Here is a 23,766-nt window from a genome sequence, read left to right as displayed (position 1 = left end):
ATAGCTGATAATTTGCAAAGGCAGGTCAAAGGGAATGTTTGTGGAAGAGACTCTTCAAATAGCTTTACTAGGAAAGCTAAGGATGCAAATCTTAAGCAGCTAGTGAGATGCACACCGAAGTATCTAAGTGTGTGTGTGAAGTAACCATGAGGATAGGCAGAAGCTGAGAAAGGTGGGGCAAGTTCCTGTCCCAGATTCCCTATCCAGGTGGCTTTGTTCTTCTCATGGGGCTCTACTTCCTCTCTTGCCCTTGGGATGCCTTTCCCTCTGTCTCTGCTTCCCAAATCCCATGCTGCCTCTCCATTTTCAATTTCAGACACTAGTTATGGTAGGTCCTGCTCAAATTCGTTCTTGACCTGTCCGCTTCCAGGCCTGTTGAGCATGGCAGGCTTCAGGCTTTTCCCCTTTTCTAAATGTGAGGTATGCTTCTTAGGCATGCAAACAGGTCTGACGGAAGGGTGGGGATAAGAGTAATATGTCACAAAGCCACTGGTGGTTTTCTTAAAGCAGCGGGAATCAGGGCTATACTTCCATGCAAATTCTGCAGTGATGAGACATTTACAGTGCTCCCTGGAAGCAAAAATAATACTTATGGGATGTTAAAATCATTACAGATTATGTCTGTAAGACCCAGAAACTCAAATTTAGTGACTCTATAGTCCAATTCATTTTCTGTCTGAAAATGGGACACATCATAGAATCACAGAGTTGGAAGAGACCACAAGGGCCATCGAGTCCAACACCCTGCCAAGCAGGAAACACCATCAGAGCACTCCTGACATATGGTTGTCAAGCCTCTGCTTAAAGACCTCCAAAGAAGGAGACTCCACCACACTCCTTGGCAGCAAATTCCACTGTCGAACAGCTCTTACTGTCAGGAAGTTCTTCCTAACGTTTAGGTGGAATCTTCTTTCTTGTAGTTTGGATCCATTGCTCCGCGTCCGCTTCTCTGGAGCAGCAGAAAACAACCTTTCTCCCTCCTCTATGTGACATCCTTTTATATATTTGAACATGGCTATCATATCACCCCTTAACCTCCTCTTCTCCAGGCTAAACATGCCCAGCTCCCTTAGCCGTCCATGCACATCTGGACTTTAATACAGAGGGAAACAGAAAAGTAGCTGTACCCCAAGACACGCCAACTGCTGGGAAGTATAAAAGGGGAGCGTTTCTATTTCTCTTCCTCTAGCAAAAGCAGGATCATGAAGGTAGTCAAGGTACTTCAGCACTAGCTAGCCAGATTCAGTTTGTTACATACATAATGCCAAGACACTAATGTGTACTGAGGAAGTCTGGAGTAGGGATATTTTTACATCTAGTAGTTAAAACTTGGGAGATGGGGTTTATTTCCTAAGAGAAACGAGCACTGCAACAGAAAATATACCAGGCTGGGCTGCAGGAATTCTGTTGCCTGGACTGGGAGCTGGGGGACTTCCAAGGAGCAACCAGGAATACGCATGTATGCTTGCAGGAAGCATACATAAGTGTGTTCATATTATTACACGTCGCTCAGCCTTCTTATGAATCCTTACTCCAAATCCCTATCATCATTAGAGGTTAGCATTCACAACTTTAAATCCTGATCACACCAGTATGCTATTTATAATTACTCTACTCATGGGCTCTTGGCCAACTTTCACTTCATGGGAAAGTCACTGTAGCCAAGTTTTTATTTGAAATAAGATATCATGATAGACTGCATCCCAACCTTTTTTCAAAATCCAGATACTGAGGAGCATCGTCTGAATTTCTGTCTGCTACTCCAGAAGAGGCAATTACATATTATTGCGCCGATTTACCATCTATGACAAACAGTAAACGAACCACAAGTATTTACGTAAATAAGGACACTGGCACTTCAGTTCCAAGTTCAATAGCAGGGTACCTTGAATGGTCTGAACAACAAATAGAGTTCCCGGGGTTTGATGTCCAGAGGCAGGCCGCTGACAAATAGCGTTCGTACCTTTAACAAAAACAAAAGCGAAAAGGGCACACGTCAAGAATATTAAGGCAACTTAACCTTCTTTTTTTTGTCAAAAAATGAAGAAGTTCCAAATAGTAGTTTTTTCAACCTTTAAAGTCTGTTCACAAAAATTACTGGCCTACCTGCCCAAACATCTCTTGTTAGCTGTATATGAGAAATCAACAGGAATTTACAAAAGCTTCCCATCTCTGAGCACAAGGGATTCTTACTTACTGCAGGTAACCTGGAAGGTCTAATAATAATAATAATATTTATTTATACCCCGCCCTCCCCAGCCAAGGCCGGGCTCAGAGCGGCTTACAAGCAGTAATAAAAACAAGTTGAATGATTACAACTTAAAAACAAAATTAAAATACAACAATAAAATAATGAAACATTAAAATATTAAAATGTAGCCTCATCGCAGGAGGAGAAGTAAAGAAAAAAAGAAAGGGAGGGAGGGAATCAAATTGGCTCCAAGCCAAAGGCCAGGCGGAACAATTTCTGTCAAGCCCTGCGGAAAGAAATCCGATCCTGCAGGGCCCTGGTCTCATGAGGCAGAGCGTTCCACCAGGCCGGAGCCAGTGTTGAAAAGACCCTGGCTCTGGTTGAAGCTAATCTAACTTCCTTAGGGCCCGGGACCACTAGGGTGTTGCTATTTATGGACCTTGAGGCTCTCCGTGGGGCATACTGGGAGAGGCGGTCCCGTAGGTACGAGGGTCCTAGGCTGTGAAGGGCTTTAAAGGTCAAAAGCAGCACCTTAAATCTGACCCTGTACACCACCGGGAGCCAGTGCAGCTTGAAAAGCACTGGGTGAATATGCTCCCATGGCAGAGACCCCGTGAGGAGCCTCGCTGCAGCATTCTGCACCCGCTGGAGTTTCTGGGACAGCTTCAAGGGCAGCCCCGCGTAGAGCGAATTACAGTAGTCAAGCCTGGAGGTGACCGTCGCATGGATCACTGTGGCCAGGTCGGGGCGGGAAAGGTAAGGGACCAACTGCTTGATGCGGCGAAGGTGGAAAAATGTCGCCTTGGCTGTTGCTGTAACCTGCACCTCCATGGAAAGGGAGGCGTCAAGGATTACACCCAAACTCTTAACGGAAGGCAATGGCACTAATTGGGCCCCCATCCCCATGCCATCCCGACCCAGCCATAGGACCTCTGTCTTCGAAGGATTTAGTTTCAATCGGCTCCCAATTGAAGCCTTCCTTATAAACACAAACATGAAAATGGCTTCAAAGTCATCAGGTGACAATGTTTCATTTACCCAGCCCTGTTCGTTAATTTCAAATAATAACTCCTGCACATCCTGCAACATTAAAAAAAAAAAACCAACAGAATTACACTGATACTAAAACTGTTTCTTCTGCACTGGAAAGAGAGTGCTGGTGGATCACAGCCATATTTTGCTGAAGTCATGACTTCAAGCTTCTCTCAACAATTATTTAGCCATAAATAAATAAATGTTTACCCATTAAAGCAGCATTAACCCCCCACCCAGCTTTAAGCAGATGACTTAAAAACTATCGCCAAGTGTTGGCTTCCTTGCAGATGCATATGAAGCAACGCAGATGTCTGCAAATCCGGAAAATTTATACCCATAGTAAATGGTAAACTGCTCTACCAATGTCAATATCGGCATGCAAAGTTACTTAATAATGCTTTGCAAGAAGAAAATGTATGCTGCAATCATGTACTCTGTTTCAGAAACGGCCTTAGCTCAAGAGTATCTTTGAGAACATCTCCCACAGAAACCTCCCTCTAGCCAAAGCACATCTGGGAGACCCTGTTCTGCATACAGCTCTTTATGATGTCAGTTTATGGGCTCCTGAGATAGGACTCTTATTTGTGGTGCCAAGAACTGCTTCATGTCCTCTCCAGGGAGGCTTGCCAGGTTATCCTTCTTAGCACTCAGAGGCCTGGTGAAAATCTACCTATTCTATCAGGCTTCAAACATCTAAGTAACTTCAGGTCCATAAGCTTGTTAATGCATAAGCTGCTCCTTTCAAAATACGTTTTTCAGGCACAGCTGAGCCAGAATCTCTTCATTCATGTCTGGCCCTAATGAACAGATTCCCATACACCCCTGAGGTCCTGCATTTTCATTTCTTTTTCTCTCCCCCTACCTCATCTAACCTTGTTAAGTTCTTTTGGACTTACTTGCATTGGAGTTACTACATTTCTTCTGGCTTTGGAAATATCAAGAAAGCATTTTAAACTAGAATTTAATACAATGTTCCTTTTTTGGCTACACACAGGGCTTTTTTTCAGCGGGACCTCACCAGAGCTTAGCTCCAGCACCTCTCAGGTTGGTGCCATTCTAAGAGAACAAGGGAGAAGAAGAAGAAGAGTTTGGATTTGATATCCCGCTTTATCACTACCCTAAGGAGTCTCAAAGCAGCTAACAATCTCCTTTCCCTTCCTCCCCCACAACAAACACTATGTGAGGTGAGTGGGGCTGAGAGACTTCAGAGAAGTGTGACTGGCCCAAGGTCACCCAGCAGCTGCATGTGGAGGAGCGGGGAATCAAACCCGGTTCACCAGATTACGAGCCCATCGCTCTTAACCACTACACCACACTGGCTCGTGGTGAGCTCCAGCACCTCCTAGAAAAATAGCACTGGCTGCAAATCACCTTGAGTTCTACTTTTCTTTGTAAGGCTCTCATACGTTTTTATCGATAAATAATGAAAGCTTCCTATGCCAAGTCACAGTGTTTTGCAATGTTTCTACCCTATCACTCGCACAAAGGACCTGCTGTTGTTTAAGAAAAAAGCCGGCTGTCAAACGAGTCCTCTGTTTAGGGTTCTGTCATCAAAAAGTACTCCCAGCCTGTTTCCTGGTGTTATAATTTCCACGGGTTGCAACCAGTGTTTGGAATCTACTGTACGATCTCCCTTACGTTAGAAATGCAAGTTTATTCCAGACTCATAAAGAGCTGCTCATATCTGACTATGTAAGATAAAAGTGCCCAACTGTTGTTTGTCCACCCCTATGCTTCACCAAACCAAACATTAATTTTCTGAAGCGTGCCAGAGGTCCTGAAGGATTAGGAAGGCACTGATCGGCACATTAGGCAGAATGTTTCGGCCTCGCTGGTACTGTTTCCCATTAAGAGATATGTGTTTGCTTCAGCTTCGTGAGGAAATCAGTACCAGTTTGCCCCAAAGCAATGTGTTGCTTTTGATTCAGCAAATATGAAATGAGTGCCCACTCCTTAGCCTTCCACTCTATTTTTTTCACATCTCATAGTAGGAAGAGGAGGAGAGGTTAACAGCTACTCTTTTTCTAATATGAAAGAGACTCTACTGTCTATCCCAACCAATCAAAAGTTGGCCAAAGAAAGTTTACTGACCAGGATAACATAAAGGTAAAGGACCCCTGGACAGTTAAGTCCAGTCAAAGGTGACTATGGGGTGTGTTGCTCATCTTGGCTTTCAGGCCAAGGGAGCTGGCGTTTGTCCACAGACAGCTTGCCAGGTCATGTGGCCAGCATAACTAAACCGCTTCTGGCGCAATGAGACACCATGACAAGTTCCAGAGTGCATGGAAACAGTTTATCTTCCTGCCACAGCGGCTCCTACTTATCTACTTGCACTGGTATGCTTTCGAACTGCTAGGTTGGCAGAAACTGGGACAGAGCAATGGGAGCTCATCCCATTGCGCTGATTCGAACCGCCAACCTTCCAATCGGCAAGCCCAAGAGGCTCAGTGGTTTAGACCACAGCACCACCCTTGTCCCTCTGACCAGGATAATATAGACTCTGACCCCAACATTCCTCTCTCTCTCTCCAACATACACATACCTCTCTAAACAGACATCACCAGCTGTCCTGAGACTCTGCCTTTTGCCAACTATAAAGATAATCATTGAGGATTCACTAGGACATAAAAGAGACCTCACAGAAAGGCACTTTGATGGCTAGAGGCAAAGGATTTTGTCATCCCAGACGTCTGAAGGCAGTTTGATAGAGCGAATGCTGCTTGTGGTGTGTATACTGTTACAAAAGTTGGGTGCCTCCCCCTCTCTCCGACGAGCGGTGGCAAGTGTCCAGGGGGTTCCAGGCACTCACCCAGGGTCTGTGTTCCTTTGCAGAATTGAGACATGGCAGAGACTGTTGTAGCTTTAAGAAATAAGGTTTGTTCGCCTATTTACACCTTCAGTCTGCATGAAGGGAGTCCAGATCTTACAACATTCCAAGAGGGGATTGTACCCCTCAGCGCTGCAGCCACAGAGTCCAAGGCATCTCTCCCAGTCAGCCTTCAGCCAGCCTGCCAAAGATGGATCTCAGTCCTTCTTCTCCCCCCTTCTTTTTCCCAGAACACCTTGCTAAAAAAAACCTTCTCTTTTCCTGTCACCTCACATCCAGTTACCCTGGCAACCTTCCCAAACCCCAGCCTCTGTTCATACCTCAAGGCAAAGGGGGAGGACAGTTCTCTTGCAATGCCAATGGCCCTGTCTTGTTTCTTAATGGCCAGGTCTTTTTGGCTAGCTCAGGAATTCTTCTGCAGCTTTTATTTCTCCCTTCACATCCCAAATAATCAAAAATCATGCCTAATTTATATGATTTAGGGGGGGTCCCCCCAATCTATAACAATACTGTTTCCACTTTTACCTCTGTGAAGATAGGTTTGGTAAGTATTTGTACATTCAGTCCTCCCCCCCCCCCTTTAACACCTTGTTTGATCATCAGCAAGAGAAGACTGTCCCCCATCTCCTGCCTTATGCAATTCCTTCATCAGGGTAATATGCAAACAACAGACCAAAACAGGTTTGCTCAAAAGAGGGGAGGCTCCCGACAGAAGGTGAGGACTTTTGTTTCCATTTGGGTGCCTTTGTCTTCTCTCTTTTCTGTGCTAGTTAAGCGGGGTATTTACACTTAACTTGAGCCTACAGTTTCAGTCAGCGAATATACAGAGCACTTAAAACTGAGCAACAAAGGGTCTCTTCTGGCTTGATGTAATCATGGTCCAAATAGTAAGTGACCCAAGTTCTCTTCTTTGTAAATAAATTATACAGTGCAAAGGTGAAATTCAAGCTCTATTGCTCTTTAGAAGCAAAAGTCTAGCGGCGTGTTCAATGGAAGAACACCAAAGAGAGATGAGATCAGCAATTAATAGCCTTTTAGTCAAGGAGATAGGGATACACACCCACACAGCTATACTTGTGTAAGCATTCTTATATGCAGTAAGGATCCAGCCCTCCTGGCTCAAGTCAAGGAACCATGTCACTGGACATTCCATCGCGAACAACAGCCACCCGCGTGCTTTCACAAAGTTTAAAATTAGGGCCCTCCATTATTGGCTCCCAGAACCTGGTCTTCAGGACTATGCCGTCTCCCTACACTGAGGCTCCATTAGTTATCATGAAGGATAATTTTCATTGACAGACCTTTCCTCCATGAATTTGCCTTAAAATTACCCACCACTAAGCCCATCTCAAGGGACACGGGTGGCGCTGTGGTCTAAACCACAGAGCCTAGGGCTTGCCGATCAGAAGGACGACGGTTCGAATCCCCGCCACGGGGTGAGCTCCCGTTGCTCAGTCCCTGCTCCTGCCCACCTAGCAGTTTGAAAGCACATCAAAGTGCAAGTAGATAAATAGGTACCACTCCAGCAGGAAGGTAAACGCCGTTTCCATGTACTGCTCTGGTTCGCCAGAAGCGGCTTAGTCATGCTGGCCACATGACCCAGAAGCTGTCTGTGGACCAACGCCTGCTCCCTCAGCCTATAGAGTGAGATGTGCACGCAACCCCAGGGGTACCTTTACCTTTAACTTCTTAAGCCCATCTCAGACTGTGGTTCTCATGTCCGTAAGTTAATTACCCATCGTGTGAAGGAGCACATCACAGATAGGGCTATGTGATATATCATCCAAAACCAGTTCGAAGTCCATATCATGATATCTATCAGTTTCATAATTTTTGACCTGGCGATATACTGTGAATCATGATGCCTAGGTGTGTGCTATTCAAAAATCACAATGCGGTAAAAACCACGAAGCCAGCCAATGCCTCTATATAGCTCCACCTTTATATAGCTGTATACTGTAATGTTTAGCTGGCGATATATCATGATGTTGAAAACCAGATATCGCCCAGCCACAGGTATGGTTCTGCAAGATCCATTTCTCCCACACTACAGACTGAATCAAGACACATGGTTCAGAAGTCTCCTTCTACATCCTAAAGTGTCCCTCACTTGAATTAGCCTATCTTTGCTATCCCAAAAACACACATTTCAAACTGCAGCCAGAGGCAGTCCAGCAACTGAAACCCACCACATGAACTGTTTCCCCCCTTTCCCCAACTCATTCCTGAGTGTTAAACACAGCAACGTTCCAGTGCTTGAGCCTATCAGCATTCCTCAATTTTGTGAAGGAGTACACAAGGAATTTCAAAGCCTTCTAAAAATAATACATTTTTTTCCTACAAGTGCATTTTTTTGTTCTTCACCCTCTACCCTCCCTCATCTCTTATTATTCTTTCTGGTATTAATGAGGTATTCTGGCCAAGGGCAAAGCTGCCCCCTAAATCTAGCTTTTCCAGACATGTGTTATTTTCTAGAAAGCAAAGTATAATGTTCCCTTGTCCTTAAACATCTGCCAGAAGTACAACAGAGACAGAAACAAAGACTTCAAATGCCTTTGGCTGTTTGCAATGACTTTTTTGTTATTATTATTTTTAAATAAAAAGACGAGTTCTTGTTTTCCAATAGATTTTCACTGAGAAACCAAGAATTTGCCTTTTGTCTGGCCTATTTTGTATAAAGTATGAGTTCAGATGTTGCCTAGGATCTTGTTCACTACAGCATCAAGCGGCCTCATATTCCACTTATTCAACTTTTTGACTCCACCAAATGTAATGTATTATACCGAATAATAAAATTAAAATGAAGAACACATACAACTTGGCAGAGTAAGTTAATGTTAGTAAATAACATTGGTTTTGGAGGTTTATTAAGAGATTCTCTTCAGTTCAATGATTTACTCCAATTCAAAACAAGGCAGCTAATCTCTAAACCCTTGTCAATAATTAACAGCTGTCAGCAAGTCTAAATAACCCTACATGAGCAAAAGGCTCAATGGCTTCCTCTTAGTTTGGTCCTCTTCAGAGGTATCTGATATACCCTTATCGCAATGGAGTCAAACATCTTAAGAGGTTGTGTTCTGCTGAAGTCCACACAAGAGCCAAATGAAAGCCAGCAAGTATCTAGTTCCAATTATATGATAACTTTCCACATGCACAAGCCCCAGTACAGTGGTACCTTGGTTGTCGAACGGCTTGGCTCCTGAACAATCGGCTCCTGAAAGCCACAACCCCAGAAGTAAGTGTTCCGGTTTGCGAACATTTTTCAGAAGCCGAATGTCCGACGCGGCTTCCGATTGAGTACAGAAAGCTCCTGCAGCCAATCGGAAGCCTCACCTTGGTTTTCGAACGGTTCCACGAGTTGAACAGACTCCTGGAACAGATTAAGTTCGACAGCCAAGGTACCACTGTACTAGTAAATGGGCTCTCTCATCACCAACAGACATTTTCACCCTTAAGTCAGGGATATATAACTGAGGCAGCCATATATGTCATGCAGTAAGGTAGGGTCACCAATCTAGTGTCTGCAGATCCCATGGCACCTCCAGGCAAGGGCTCCAGACCGTGAACTTTCAATCTACTACTACTACTACTATTATTATTATTATTATTATTATTATTATTATTACAATGTGTTGCACATATCTAAGCAACTGGATTCTATCTCCACCAAACTCTTTGAGCAAGAATGGAAATTCTCCTTTGTGCACATTTGTTGCAACTGAGCCCAACATGAAAAGGTCACATTTCATTCTGCAACCGATGCCTGATTCAACAGGCATCTCTCCTCGCAGGGGCTCCTAGAATCCTTTCGACAGGGCAAAAGAGAATAATGATAGCTATCTGCAAGATCCCGGTTGTAATGATACCAAGGTCATGTATGACTGCCTAAAAAGGGAGCTCAAAGTGGCTTGAGAGCAGTTGCATCCCAACACACTTTGTGTCCCCAACTCCATTTACCATAGTGAAACATGGGGTGAGAATAAACATCACAAGCAACTATCCTTCTTTGTAACTGCCTTAAAAGCTGAAGCGGGGACCATACCATCTTCAAGGTTCAAAATTAGCAGGTCGCCAGGCACATTTTGTGCCTAAAGATTCTCCATTTGCGAGCACCTCAAAAAGTCTGGGTGCCATTTTTTGTGCCTGGCTGACACTCAAGAATTACTTAAATGTGTGTGCTTTGAAGCCTCAAAGTATATGATAAGGATAGACAAGTTAAGAAGTTTAACAATACAGTAAAGAGTAGAGTGTTTTGAAAACTGAAGTATGGTGCCAATATTTTTATTGTCAACACCAAATTAAACATATATTAACTATTTCGGTTAAAAATGTGATCTTAACAATGTGTCACTTATGTGAATTGCGTATTAAGATAAAGGTAAAGGTACCCCTGCCCGTACGGGCCAGTCGTGTCCGACTCTGGGGTTGCGCGCCCATCTCGCTTAAGAGGCCGGGGGCCAGCGCTGTCCGAAGACACTTCCGGGTCACGTGGCCAGCGTGACAAACTGCATCTGGCGAGCCAGCGCAGCACACGGAAACGCTGTTTACCTTCCCGCTAGTAAGCAGTCCCTATTTATCTACTTGCACCCGGGGGTGCTTTCGAACTGCTAGGTTGGCAGGCGCTGGGACCGAGCAACGGGAGCGCACCCCACCGCGGGGATTCGAACCGCCGACCTGACGATCAGCAAGTCCTAGGCGCTGAGGTTTTACCCACAGCGCCACCCGCGTCTTGCGTATTAGTTAATGCTTATCAAAATAATAAATAAAATGTGTTGCTGGCCAACACTCCCCCCCCCCCAACATGGCGACTAGATATTCTGTTTTGGCACCCAAACCCAAGTCCCAGGAGCCATTTGGCTCCTAGCTTTTCTATCCCAGTTTCTAACACTGACCATCTGCCCTGCAAACAGCTATAAAAGTGTGTGCTCTGAATGTTCTGAAGTGCTATGTAGGTACAAAATATTATTATATAGAACCAACGTATTTGTAGTCTAGATATGCATTGCATTTTTTTTGCTTCTCCAGAATTACTGGGTACTGTTCTCTTCGTAAAGTCTAGTCAAAGGCATTACGTGAGTATAACAGTAAGCTACAAAACTGCTTGAACTAGCTCCAGTGCAATCTTGGATGGCCACTACAACAGAAGACTTTGTATTTGTGGTCAAGCTCAGGTGAAGACATCACTCATTAATCTGCCCCTTATATAGAGACTCAAGAGATTGCTTTCTGAAATCTTTGTTCACACAAGCAAGAGGGTACTAAGTTTGTCATGGCCTTTGGCTAGAACAATAAACTTATGAGCAAAAACGGGAAAAGGGCACAAGAAAACTTGCACTAGCACATGGCAGAATCTGTCCCGCACACTGCCGGAATGAGCTGGTTGCAAAGATCTCCATTAAAGTTCACCAGGGGACAGTGGAAACAAACCCCTAGCGTAGAGATTCCTGGGACTAAGAGAAGCTGGAGCCATGTAATCTCTTATAATTTCTTTGGCCAGGGACCAGAACTTTAGGACAAGATGTCAAAATCCCCATAAATGGAGAAAGGAGCCGATGCCAGCGCATCTGTATATCAGCACTAATCTGAGATGTTGAGTTTCCAAGGGTTATGAGCACAGGGCCAAGTCATTTTAACCTGCATTCCAAATCCACATCAGATACCCGACACTGTGACATGCAATGCCTGGGGCCTCTGTTTATTTGCAATATTTAGATGTGGCTTCTATTTCCACTGGTTCTCTATGGACATGAAAAGTTTTGTTTGCAAACAATTCCCTTAATGGCCTCTGCACAGTATTTGACAGAAAGCTTTGCGTTGCGAACTTCCCAAACTGAAAAGCAGCCAACTTTCTATATAAAAATAGAGGAAAAAGCCTACTATAGACTCGGCATACTAGACACAGTTTGACACACCTGAAATCAGTGTGCAAGCAAAACATTAACCCTCCCTTCTGTTTAATGAATGCTTGCAGGACTGTCTTATAAAGAAAAGACCACAAAAATATTTCGTAGCCTGGCTGCCTATACATACCCATTTGTGACTCCAAAGTTATCTTTTCCCAATTGCCTGCAGGAAATGTGCTAACACTCACATCACAGATAAACTGCACAAGTGACTATTCACAAGCCATTTTTAAGAGACTGATTGCCACTCTGCAAACATGCTCAAGGCATATGGCAGGGGCAACTGACATATATTTGTAGACTAAAACTTCCATCATTCTTGACCACCAGCCATGAAGGCAGGGGCTGATGGGAGCTGCGTTCCAACAACACCCCAAGGGCACTGTGTTGGGTACTTCAGGAACACAGCAACTCCAATGGTTGCTCTGACCAGGTGCTTGAAACACAGGCAAAAACATCTGCAGAAGAAAGGGAATGGCAGTTATGCCAGAGGTCTCACTCTGCCCATTTAAAGCTCTACAGAATGTGTTTGGGTGGGATGGGGCAGAGTAGACAACTTACAACAACCCTATAAAATGAGCCAGGACTATCATACAAAAGTGCAACACTGTGACCCTAAAGCAGGCATCCCCAACCTTCGGCCCTCCAGATGTTTTGGACTACAATTCCCATAATCCCTGACCACTGGTCCTGTTAGCTAGGGATCATGGGAGTTGTAGGCCAAAACATCTGGAGGGCCGTAGGTTGGGGATGCCTGCCCTAAAGGACCAACTGCACAGCCTTGGAGTCATTTTGGACTCACAGCTGTCCGTGGAGGCACAGGTCAACTCTGTGTCCAGGGTGGCTGTCGACCAGCTCCATCTGGTTCATCGGCCGAGACCTTACCTGCCTGTGCCCTGTCTCACCAGAGTGGTACATGTTCTAGTTATCTCCTGCAGGAATAAAAGGCAGAAGAGAAGAGGAATATACACCAGCTTGAGCACCTTGGATGAAAGGGTGACATGTAGATGTAAGAAAGAAAAGTGTTCATTGAGCCAAGTGAGGCTGTGAATGCGGCGAACCGGTATCTGAATCAGAAATGGACCCAATAAGGAATGGAATGCAAAAGCAAATCCAGACAAGGCAGGTAAAGTGCTGGTAGATGATTTAGTGGACTGGAATGGTGGTGTTCAACCTGTTCTGAAAGGGCTTACGCTTCCCCTAAAAGAATCAGATTCGCAACTTGGATACCAAACGGGCATCAGTGGCACAAACATCCTTCCACCAAGTGAGGTGCCCTCCAGATGAGTGCTGGACTACAATATCCACCACCTTTGGCCATTGATCATGCTGTTGCAGATCCAGGAACACCTGGAGGACCCGGCTACTCCTGACCTCCCCAGCATTATTTATGCTCTGGAAAAAATCCATACTGGACTACTATAACATGTCCTCTTTTTACAACTGTGTTCTCTTTTCTTGCAGCTCTTCCCCGCACCCCTTTAGGTAAAGGGAAAGGGACCCCTGACCATTAGGTCCAGTCGTGACCAACTCTGGGGCTGCGGCACTCATCTCGCTTTACTGGCCGAGGGAGCCAGCGTACAGCTTCCAGGTCATGTGGCCAGCATGACTAAGCCGCTTCTGGCAAGCCAGAGCAGTGCACGGAAACGCCGTTTACCTTCCCGCCAGAGTGGTACCTATTTATCTACTTGCACTTTGACGTGCTTTTGAACTGCTAGGTTGGCAGGAGCATGGACCGAGCAACGGGAGCTCACCCCGTCGCGGGGATTCGAACTGCCAACCTTCTGATCGGCAAGTCCTAGGCTCTGTGGTTTAACCCACAGCGCCACCCTCGTCCCACTGCACCCCTTCAGACATGCTCAAATGCTCTCCTTTATATTATAAGAACTCTGCACAGAGAGACCTGCAGCTAAACTACATCAGTTGCAATTGCCTGACAAATCTTTTAAAAACCATGAGCAGACTATGGAGACCCTGATCAGAACCGAGTGTGTGATGAGAGTGGAATTAAGTCTTTATTCCCAGGCCATAGTGCCAGGGGAGGGGGGAATATCAAATACACACCCAAGTTGCTATTAGCCCTGAAAGGAAAAGTGCCACTGGGATGATTGGGAACTTCCTGACAGGTTTCTCCCCTACACACATGGTCTTGGTTAGGCCCTCCAGTGGCTGCTATTTATAGTTTTTAAAATAGAGTCACACAACTGACCCATTTAATGTCATATGCAGTTTGGCCCCTAGACTGTTAGCAGGAAGGTGTTAGGAGGAAGCAGCTCTGCTGCTGTGAATGTGTTAAGTCTTCGCAGGAAGCCATGCGAGCAATAAATCAGGTCAGGGTGGAAGTCACGCCTCTCCTCACAGGGTGCAGAGATAAAACAGAACCGCTGAGGCAAGGGCTTGAGGAGGAATCAGAAAGAGGAAAGAGAAGCAGGAGGGGAATCATCAATATGCATTCCACCCCATGCTCAGAGTGAGGAGTTCAAGGGAACAGAGGTAAGAGGCTACAGCCTGCGAAAACAGTGTCCAAAGAAAGGTCAGAGGTGGAAAAGGATGCAGATGGAGCCTTCACACTCTGAGCACATAAGAAGGCAACAAGAAACACAGGTATTTGAGTCAGAGTCCTAGTGGCAAGTCTGTAAGAAGAAATTGGTGTAAGCTAGGACTAGATGATAGGGACGCGGGTGGTGCTGTGGGTTAAACCACAGAGCCTAGGACTTGCTGATCAGAAGGTCGGCGGTTCGAGAAAAAGACCCAATATGGAGGCTAAATGGCCAAAATATTGGGAGATATTAGAAAAGGATGGAGATATTTGGAAATTGCAGAGTTTGGAGAAAATGAAAGACAAAGTGCGAGACTGGCTACATTACGCTCAGATTAAAGAAGTTTTTAAAAATGATAAGAAACTAGGGTTCCAGGTGGAGAAATCGAAACTAGAAACAGAATTGTTAGAACCAAAGATTAAGACACTTTCAAGGATGTATAACTTGCTGTTAAAATGGAATACACAAGATGAAACGGTTAAATCAGCTATGATAAGGTGGGCACAGGACATTGGGTATAATATCATGTTTGAGGACTGGGAAAGGTTGTGGAGTAATGGATTGAAATTTACTGCATGTAACGCTTTGAAAGAAAATGTAATGAAAATGATTTATAGATGGTATATGACCCCAGTCAAACTTGCAAAAATTTACCACCTGTCTGATAATAAGTGTTGGAAATGTAAAGAGTGTGAGGGAACGTTCTTCCACCTCTGGTGGACTTGCCCTAAAGTGAAGGCGTTCTGGGAAATGATTTATAATGAATTGAAAAAGGTATTTAAATATACCTTCACTAAGAAACCAGAGGCTTTCCTTTTGGGTATTGTCGGCCAAGGGGTGGTAAAGAAGGATCAGACATTTTTTATGTATGCAACAACAGCAGCAAGGATACTTCTCGCAAAACACTGGAAAACTCAAGATCTACCCACACTGGAAGAATGGCAGATGCAACTGATAGACTACATGGAACTGGCTGAAATGACCGGCAGAATTCGTGACCTGGGAGAAGAGAGGACTGAGGAGGATTGGAAGAAATTTAAGAATTATTTACAAAAACATTATAATTTGAGTGAATGCTAAATAAGATGCTAGACTAAAATAACTGAGCACCACTAAATTTAGAGGTTTTTAAGAAAATAAGTAAGATTGTGAAAATTTAACTCCTTTTGAGAACTATAAGATTATGAAACATAGAAGGGACACAAGATTCTAAATAAGATGATAAATTGCTGACAAAATGTTATAACGATGAAAGTGGGAGCGGGAGATGCGAGGAAGTCCAAAGAAAATGTGAAACTATGTTAAGACAAATGTTATAATTGTTTATTATGTTTATTTCCATTGTAAAACCCAATAAATTGTTTTAAAAAAAAAACACAGATGGTCGGCGGTTCGAATCCCCGCGACGGGGTGAGCTCCCGTTGCTCAGTCCCTGCTCCTGCAGTTCGAAAGCACGTCAAAGTGCAAGTAGATAAATGGGTACCGCTCCGGCGGGAAGGTAAACGGCATTTCCACGCGCTGCTCTGGTTTGCCAGAAGTGGCTTAGCCATGCTGGCCACATGACTTGGAACCTGTACGCTGGCTCCCTTGGCCAATAAAGCAAGATGAGCACCGCAACCCCAGAGTCGGTCACAACTGGACCTAATGGTCAGGGGTCCCTTTACCTTTACCTTAATGGAAGCCCAGCGGAAGGGTCCAGTGATGAAAAGGGGCTCAGAGACCTTGTAGCAATAGCTCCGTCCAGTATATTTTGAAATATCTATTGCTGCTCTGAGAAGCCTCTGGGTGAGGGGTGATGGATAAATATAGAGTGAATATAACAGGAGAGCTCTTAAGCTTAGCCTTCTGCCTGACCTGCTAGTTCTCCATGAGCAGGAAGATGTGTTTAGAGGCAGAAGTCGTTCAGACATAGAAACTGTGTGCTGCCTGCAGTCTGAAGCGATGAACCACACGATTCTGCTGACCACGCAGCTCAGCTCTAGAACATCTGTACCCTATTTCCAAACTGCAAAACACTGTCATGGTTTTCGATTAAAATTTCCAAGTGTCAAGACGAAAAGCCCTACAAGTGTATACTTTATTATGAAACTCAATAACCAAATTTAAATAATAACAATTAATAATGGGGAGAGAGAGAGAAATGAGCATGTTTGACCGTGAGATCACAGGTACCGAACGTAAGTGCTCTGAGAAGTGAGCTGAAAACAAGCCTCAAAGAGAACTGTCATCTCCTTAGCAATTATTCTTGTTTTCTTAAAAGTTGAATCTCAGGTCAGCCAACTTTCAAACCATAAAACATTATTGCTCTTTTCGTCAAGTCAATGGTGAGCTGGGGCATGAGATGGGAGAGGGCATTCTACTCTTTTCTTCCCCCAAGGATCTTCTTATTTGGCTTCTATATTGAAAAAAAAGTTCTATTTTTAGTTCCTGAGATCAGGAGTATTGCACAAAAGGGAATACGAACGAACTATATAACTCCTCGTTTAATAAAGGTCTCAATGCTTATTCTGGCCACAGGCTGAAGCGAGCCTGTCTGTATTTTCTGAAGCCCTCAAGATACACAACAATGGGAATCAGAGACGTGCAAGGAGCTCTTGCTAGCCGTGAACAGATGAACGGTGGCCAAGAAGTGTTGTTCTATATATTAAAAAGAGGTAATACAGCACAGTGATCGTGAACCAATAAGCATTTTAGAAGATAATAAAGAGATAAATAAGCGTTTTAAGGATAACTTTTTCTCCAACTCAGATTCTAGTAAACCAGAAGTACAGTGGTACCTCGGGTTACATACGCTTCAGGTTACAGACTCTGCTAACCTAGAAATAGTGCTTCAGGTTAAGAACTTTGCTTCAGGATGAGAACAGAAATTGTGCTCCAGCGGCACGGCAGCAGCAGGAGGCCCCATTAGCTAAAGTGGTGTTTCAGGTTAAGAACAGTTTCAGGTTAAGTACGGACCTCTGGAACGAATTAAGTAGTTAACCCGAGGTACCACTGTAAACACAAAAACCACAGCCTCTAGCCTGGAAGCCAGTTTCTCCTTTCCCACACTGGTGCAGACCTTTGCAGGGATTCAGCAGCAGAGGGAACATGGACCAAAGCTCCACAAGTCTATACCTATGCTTCTGCTTTTTCCAAAGAGATGCTGCAGCCATTTTAGGAAGAAACCATGGAGGGAGGTTAAGAGATCACGGAATAGCAATGTTCCCATAGGAAATAATGGAGATCATCAACTCGTTATGCAAACGTTTGCCTAATGAACAGTTTCCTGGGATCACATTGTGTTTGGAAAGTGGGACACATGTGTGACTCCATATGTAGGATGCGCACATGTGCACTGATAATGCAAATACATTAATAATAATAATAATAATAATAATAATTTGCCATCCTTCACCCTAAGATCCCAGGGCAGGTCGCAACACTTAAAACACAATGTTAAAAACAGAAACAACTTACAATCACAAAAAACATACACCGTCCTACTCCATAATCAGTCACAAAGATATACTCTGCAGGGTATATTTGGCCTCAGTGCTAACTTTATTTTGCTCTCCCACATGTCAGGCAGATAAACCGATGTCTCGTCACAGGAGGGCATTACGCCAAATGCGAAAGCAGTGAAGAAAAAAAGGTGCATATGCATTTTTTTTCCAAAACAAGGTGCTTCAAACTCTTAAAAAGAGCACCCTTCGTGTAAAAGGGTTGTTGAAAGTGCAAGATATATATGGATAGCTTCTTGAACAGCAAAATTCAAAGCTTATTTTAAACTAAACAAAGAACTTTCCATTTTTAAAAAAAAAGAATTCTAGTTTGAAATGAGTTGGCATCTTGTTTTGAAAACACTGGGAAGAATTCAACCTCGTGTTATGTCAGCACAAACATTTCAGCTCGCCAGAAGGGGTTCTCCTGATCCCCAATCCAATTTTTTGGGGGGGGCAGGGAAAGGAGCAGGTGGAGAACAGGTTCCATCACACAAGGGGAAATTCTTCTGTTGAATCCCACCCATTTTGTTTACATACAGTCAGGTTTTTTTGCTCTTTTCTTTTTTTAATGCAGCCTGAGCCCAAATCTCCCCTTGCCATCTCACAAGAAGGGCAGCATCTATGGGGTCACGGCAGGAAGGAGACAGAAAAAACACAGGACTCCAGATTCCAGTCACTCAACAGAAAAGGAAGCAACATTTTCATGTTGGAAAGGAACTCTACGTAGGGTCAGAGGCAGATGGCCCTAGAGACAAGAACATTTGTAAGCAAAATGGGGCAGCACTAACTGGGTCACAGATGCATACGACTCAAGGTTAGCAAGAAACCCTCTGATGTGGGGAGCAGAAAACAGTTCTTGGCTATTCCGTTTTCCTTGAAATATTTGCCCAGTCCTACTATGGGCAGCAGCTTATGTCAGGTAGATAATTGTAATATTTTTGGCTAAACACACACTGAAGCTTCTGCTAATAATCTGTCATTTATTTGCAAACCACAAGCTCAGAAATATGAGTCTCTTGAGGCCCGTAATGCTCACCTCAAATACAAGGCTAGGCATTACAGCCCTGGAAATACAGTTATACCTCTTGTTATGTTTGCTTCAGGTTAAATCTTTTCAGGCTGTGTCCTGCGGTGACCTGGAAGTAATGGAACAGGTTAATTCCAGGTTTTGCCGCTTGCACATGCGCAGACGCTCAAAATGACGTCGCGTGCATGCGCAGAAGTGGTGAATCGCGACCCACGCAGACGTGGGTTGCGTTCTGCTCAGGTTGCGAATGGGGCTCTGGAACGGATCCCGTTCGCAACCAGAGGTACCACTGTACTTTCCTGGTTCAGATTTTAATCCAAGCAACAGAACAGTTATCTACCAAGCCCTCTCTCACCCAGGCAGCCCATAAAACCATACCTCACACCCACCCCTCAACCCCCTCCACTGACCTGGTTGGTGTTCCACTAGCATGGGCATAAAGGAGGAAGGAAGGGTCAATCGCTTTCTCTCTCTTCTCCTTCCTCTGCTTCTGGTCACCAGATCACTAGGCTACAAAGAACTGCTGGGAAATACCGTTTTCTCAAGGGTGCTAGATCAAAGTGAATCATTGGAGCCAGTTTCCAGAAGCTGAGGTCCCTTTGGCCGGTGTTAGAAACTCAGATACAGTGGTACCTCAGGTTACATACACTTCAGGTTACATACGCTTCAGGTTACAGACTCTGCTAACCCAGAAATATTACCTCAGTTTAAGAACTTTGCTTCAGGATGAGAACATAAATCGTGCAGCAGCGGTGCGGCGGCAGCAGGAGGCTCCATTAGCTAAAGTGGTGCTTCAGGTTAAGAACAGTTTCAGGTTAAGAACGGACCTTCGGAACGAATTAAGTTCTTAACCCGAGGTACCACTGTATATAAGGTAATGGTACCTTAAACCTAGCTTACAGTCTCCACAACGGAATGTCTAGGCACCATTTTTATTTTTATTATTATTTATTAAAGAAAAAGCCTCAGAGTGGTTTGCAACACATTAAAACATCAAATAAAACAATCCAAAATAAAACATGCAAGTTTCCTCACTGATTAGTCCTATGTGTGAACTGACTCCACAGAAGAGCATTCTGGTCTGAGGCAATACAAAAGTTCTGCAATAGCTGATTTACACATGAAACTTATCCCCTGATATTGCTATCACCACACGATGAATGTGCAAGCATTAATCATAGTTGCATTGGAACATGGTCAGATTTACACCTCAGGCTTCAGGAAGGTTCTGCGGCTGCAAGCACCCAGTCTCCTTGCTATCGGAGCTTTCCTCAGCACATTCCAAGTCAAAAATAAGCAACTACACTAGTGTCCTTGGCAAACATTTGACACCTGATTGACCCAACGAAAACTCCCTTCTCCCTAGCTACTCTGCAGTTTTCAGAAACCCAAGAGAATACCTGTTTTCAGTTTGCTGTACACATTCTTGTCAAGGATTTGCGAGTTCATCACTTTTAGAAGACTTGCAACACAAGGAGGAAGATATGGTTAAGAGGCCTCGCTTACTCAACATTCCCTAACAAAACTACTAAACTTAAAATATTCAGACACATTGTGTGAGAGATTGCAATTCACCGAGTGCTTTTTATTAAAAAAATAACTCAGGGCCCACCCATAAACAGAACTCTTCCTCACACACATGCTCAACACAGTTTTCTTAATTTTTTATTAGTAGGTTAAAAGGGTGACTGCAAGGTGCCACTAATTTGGGCTCTTGCTTCCTGATCCATAGAAGGAAACATGCTCCTTTTTTTGTATCTACTGCCCAGCAAGGCAGTTTTATATGGGAGAAGGGGCAGATAGTATGTGTGGGGGCAGCTACCACTCCCCTCCAACCTATGGCAGTGACAGCGTGTTCCGGCAGAAGAAAGAAGCCTGGCGCCATTTTGAAAGAGGGGCTCTCTTAATGTGTTCCTGCTTCTGTGCCACAGTACACTAGAGGCTTTGGGTTCTGGACGCCAGAATTAAACACAAGCACTCTAGTGAAAATATTTGTGGATCTCTGGAGACTTCCATGACTAGAGCCTAAAAATAGTCACCATGTCACATTGGAGCAGCGTTTGCAGAACACAGAACTTTAGAAACGGAATTTACCGCATTTTTTGCTCCATAAGACGCACCAGACCATAAGGTGCACCTAGTTTTGGGAGGAGGAAAACAAGAAAAAATTATTTTGAATCCCAGAAGCCAGAACAGCAAGAGGGATCTGGCTTCTGGGATACCGTGTGGCTGTTCTGGCTTCTGGGATAACTGCGCCAAGCCTCTTCAAGGCAGCGGGATGAAGGCTCGCCCTGCCCGGAAGAGGCTGCGCACGGCTAAGGGAGAAGCCAGGACAGGCGCACCGCTGAAGGGGCGCCGCGCAGTTCTCCCTCTCTGCGCAGCGCCTCTCCTTCACAGGACAGGCACATCGCTGCGAAGCGGGAGGAGGAACAGAAGGAGTCCCCTCTGTTCCTCCTCCGGCTTCGCAGGACAGGTGCGTCGCTGAAGGGGCGCTGCACAGTTCTCCCTCTCTGCGCAGTGCCATTCGCTCCGTAAGACGCACTCATATTTCCCCTTACTTTTTAGAAGGAAAAAAGTGTGTCATGGAGCGAAAAATACGGTACTTGGCTTGTCACTTCATCAATATTAACTGTACCTGGTTTATTTCCTCTAAAGTGAATGATACAAGTTCTTATCTTCAAATGAAACCACGCCTAACTATGTTTTCTTTCACTCATCCTACATCACCTTTACCTCTCCTCTCCCATTTTTTTTTCTTCCTTACCTGGCACCAGAGCTTTCCAAGCAAGCATTGCAAAGGCAGTAACCACCTGGGACGCACAAACAGCGGTCCTGTAGATACGCCACTAAAACAAACTTATAAACACAAGTAGGAGGAAGTATTATGTCAAGAACATGACAGAAAACGTATGCTTGGGGTTGAAGCGAGTGAAAGATAAAAGTCTCCAAAATTTTAAAAGGAAATGTTGGCAAGCAACATGGGTTTGCAATAATTTAAGACTGCAGTCTTCCTTCTCCCTGAGGAAAATGCAATTTTACCACAACAGCTAAACAACATACAACATACCAAAACAGCAGAGGCAAATAGCTCTCTGTGTGTCACTGCTTTTTTCAAGTAGGGTACATTCCGTCTCTCTTGGAACAAGTCCACATAAAAACGAACTCCATTAATGGAGGGCTTGTACCTCCCCCCCCCCCCCATTCTTGGTTTAGATTATCAGGCTCTGTTTATGGTTGCTGGAATCCCACAAGCCCACTTGAAGCAAACAAAAACTTTCAGCCAAGGACCTTAAAAGGCCCTCCAACATAATGTCATCATCACAAGCCTCGTTTCTGGGTCTCTACCATATAGTCACCAAGGCTACAGATGTCTGGTACCCAAACAATCATCCAAGTTTTAAAAACAATTATTCCCAGTTCCTGCCTTTGTAGGGTTTGGAAAAATTTAAAGGGGGTGGGTGAGCGGGGAAATGTATTCTTAGCTTATTCAAGGACCGGGAAAGGGACAGGAAAAGAAGGTTAAAAATCAGTTTCCATTTCCAATGTATTAATTTCAATTTATAGAATTCAAAGGAGGCATCCTTTTTTTTTTAATGATATGGATATTCTGACATGTATTGATATGATTAGGCTGCTCTGAAGTTGAGTTTTACGGAACTATTTTATTGGTATGAGCTTTAAAATACATTTTTCTTAATTGTATGTTTAGTAATTATTGGATCCCTCTACAGCACATGCTGAAACTGTCTTCTTGACCATCTGACCCACTATTTGTCTTGTCCCCTCAATCCACTGGAGACTGTCTTCACACACACAGGGGAAGTCCCTAACTCATCGAGGGGCTGAGACCCATTGACTACCCTCACCTGGTTTAGCCAGTCAGTAACACTCCATTGTCTCTCAAGACAGACGGGTACCAGAAAAAAGGGGGGGAAACCTCCACAGTCTTGGAAGATTTTTAAGAAGTCATCATGAGACAACTGAAATGCTACCACAAGGGGCCAGATTTCAGGCTACATTTAAGTCTCTTTTTCATTACATGCACATGCCCCTCTACAAATTTAACTAGCCCCCATTCTATTTCCAGGATTTATCCACAAACCGAGGGGTGGGGGAGAAAGTGGTAGATTAATAGCACAGTTCTATGCATGTCTAAGGGACGCGGGTGGCGCTGTGGGTTAAACCACAGAGCCTAGGACTTGCCGATCAGAAGGTCGGCGGTTCAAATCCCCGTGACAGGGTGAGCTCCTGTTGCTTGGTCCCTGCTCCTGCCAACCTAGCAGTTTGAAAGCATGTCAAAGTGCAAGTAGATAAATAGGGACCACTCCGACAGGAAGGTAAACGGCGTTTCCGTGCACTGCTCTGATTTGCCAGAAGCGCTTAGTCATCCTGGCCACATAACCCGGAAGCTGTACGCCGGTTCCCTTGGCCAATAAAGCGGGATGAGTGCAGCAACCCCAGAGTCGGCCACGACTGGACCTAATGGTCAGGGGTCCCTTTACCTTTATGCATGTCTACTTAACAGTCAGTCAGCCCCAAGGAGTTCAATGGGGCCACTTTCCAATGTGGTATGGGTTTATAGCCTTCTCCACCTGCCATCCTAATTATCTATGATCATTTAAGCCAAAAGAAAGGCGCTGGAAGGGCATTGCATGTCAGGAGCTAAATCCCAGGATGATAATCTTGGGTTTTTCCAGTTCTGGTCTAGCAGTAAAGTCTTGAATGGCTGCATTAACAACAGCCAGAAACCAAGACACATGT

General features: G+C 44.5%; 1 protein-coding gene across 2 annotated transcripts in view; it reads right to left on the bottom strand.

Moving 5' to 3' along the window:
• RBPMS (RNA binding protein, mRNA processing factor) overlaps positions 1-23,766 on the bottom strand; it is an 85,967-nt gene that overhangs the window by 41,660 nt on the left and 20,541 nt on the right. For both annotated transcript variants that reach the window (XM_080987011.1, XM_080987010.1), the window contains exon 2: positions 1,886-1,963. In XM_080987011.1, coding sequence (XP_080843137.1) covers positions 1,886-1,963 — 78 coding nt within the window. The remainder of the gene's footprint in view (positions 1-1,885; positions 1,964-23,766) is intronic.

The sequence above is a fragment of the Podarcis pityusensis genome, assembly GCF_964106645.2.
Source record: "Podarcis pityusensis genome assembly, chromosome: 17".
In the NCBI taxonomy this organism is placed as follows: Eukaryota; Metazoa; Chordata; class Lepidosauria; order Squamata; family Lacertidae; genus Podarcis; species Podarcis pityusensis.
Note: the sequence above shows the minus strand (reverse complement) of the source record. Positions and strands in the feature narration are given on the sequence as shown.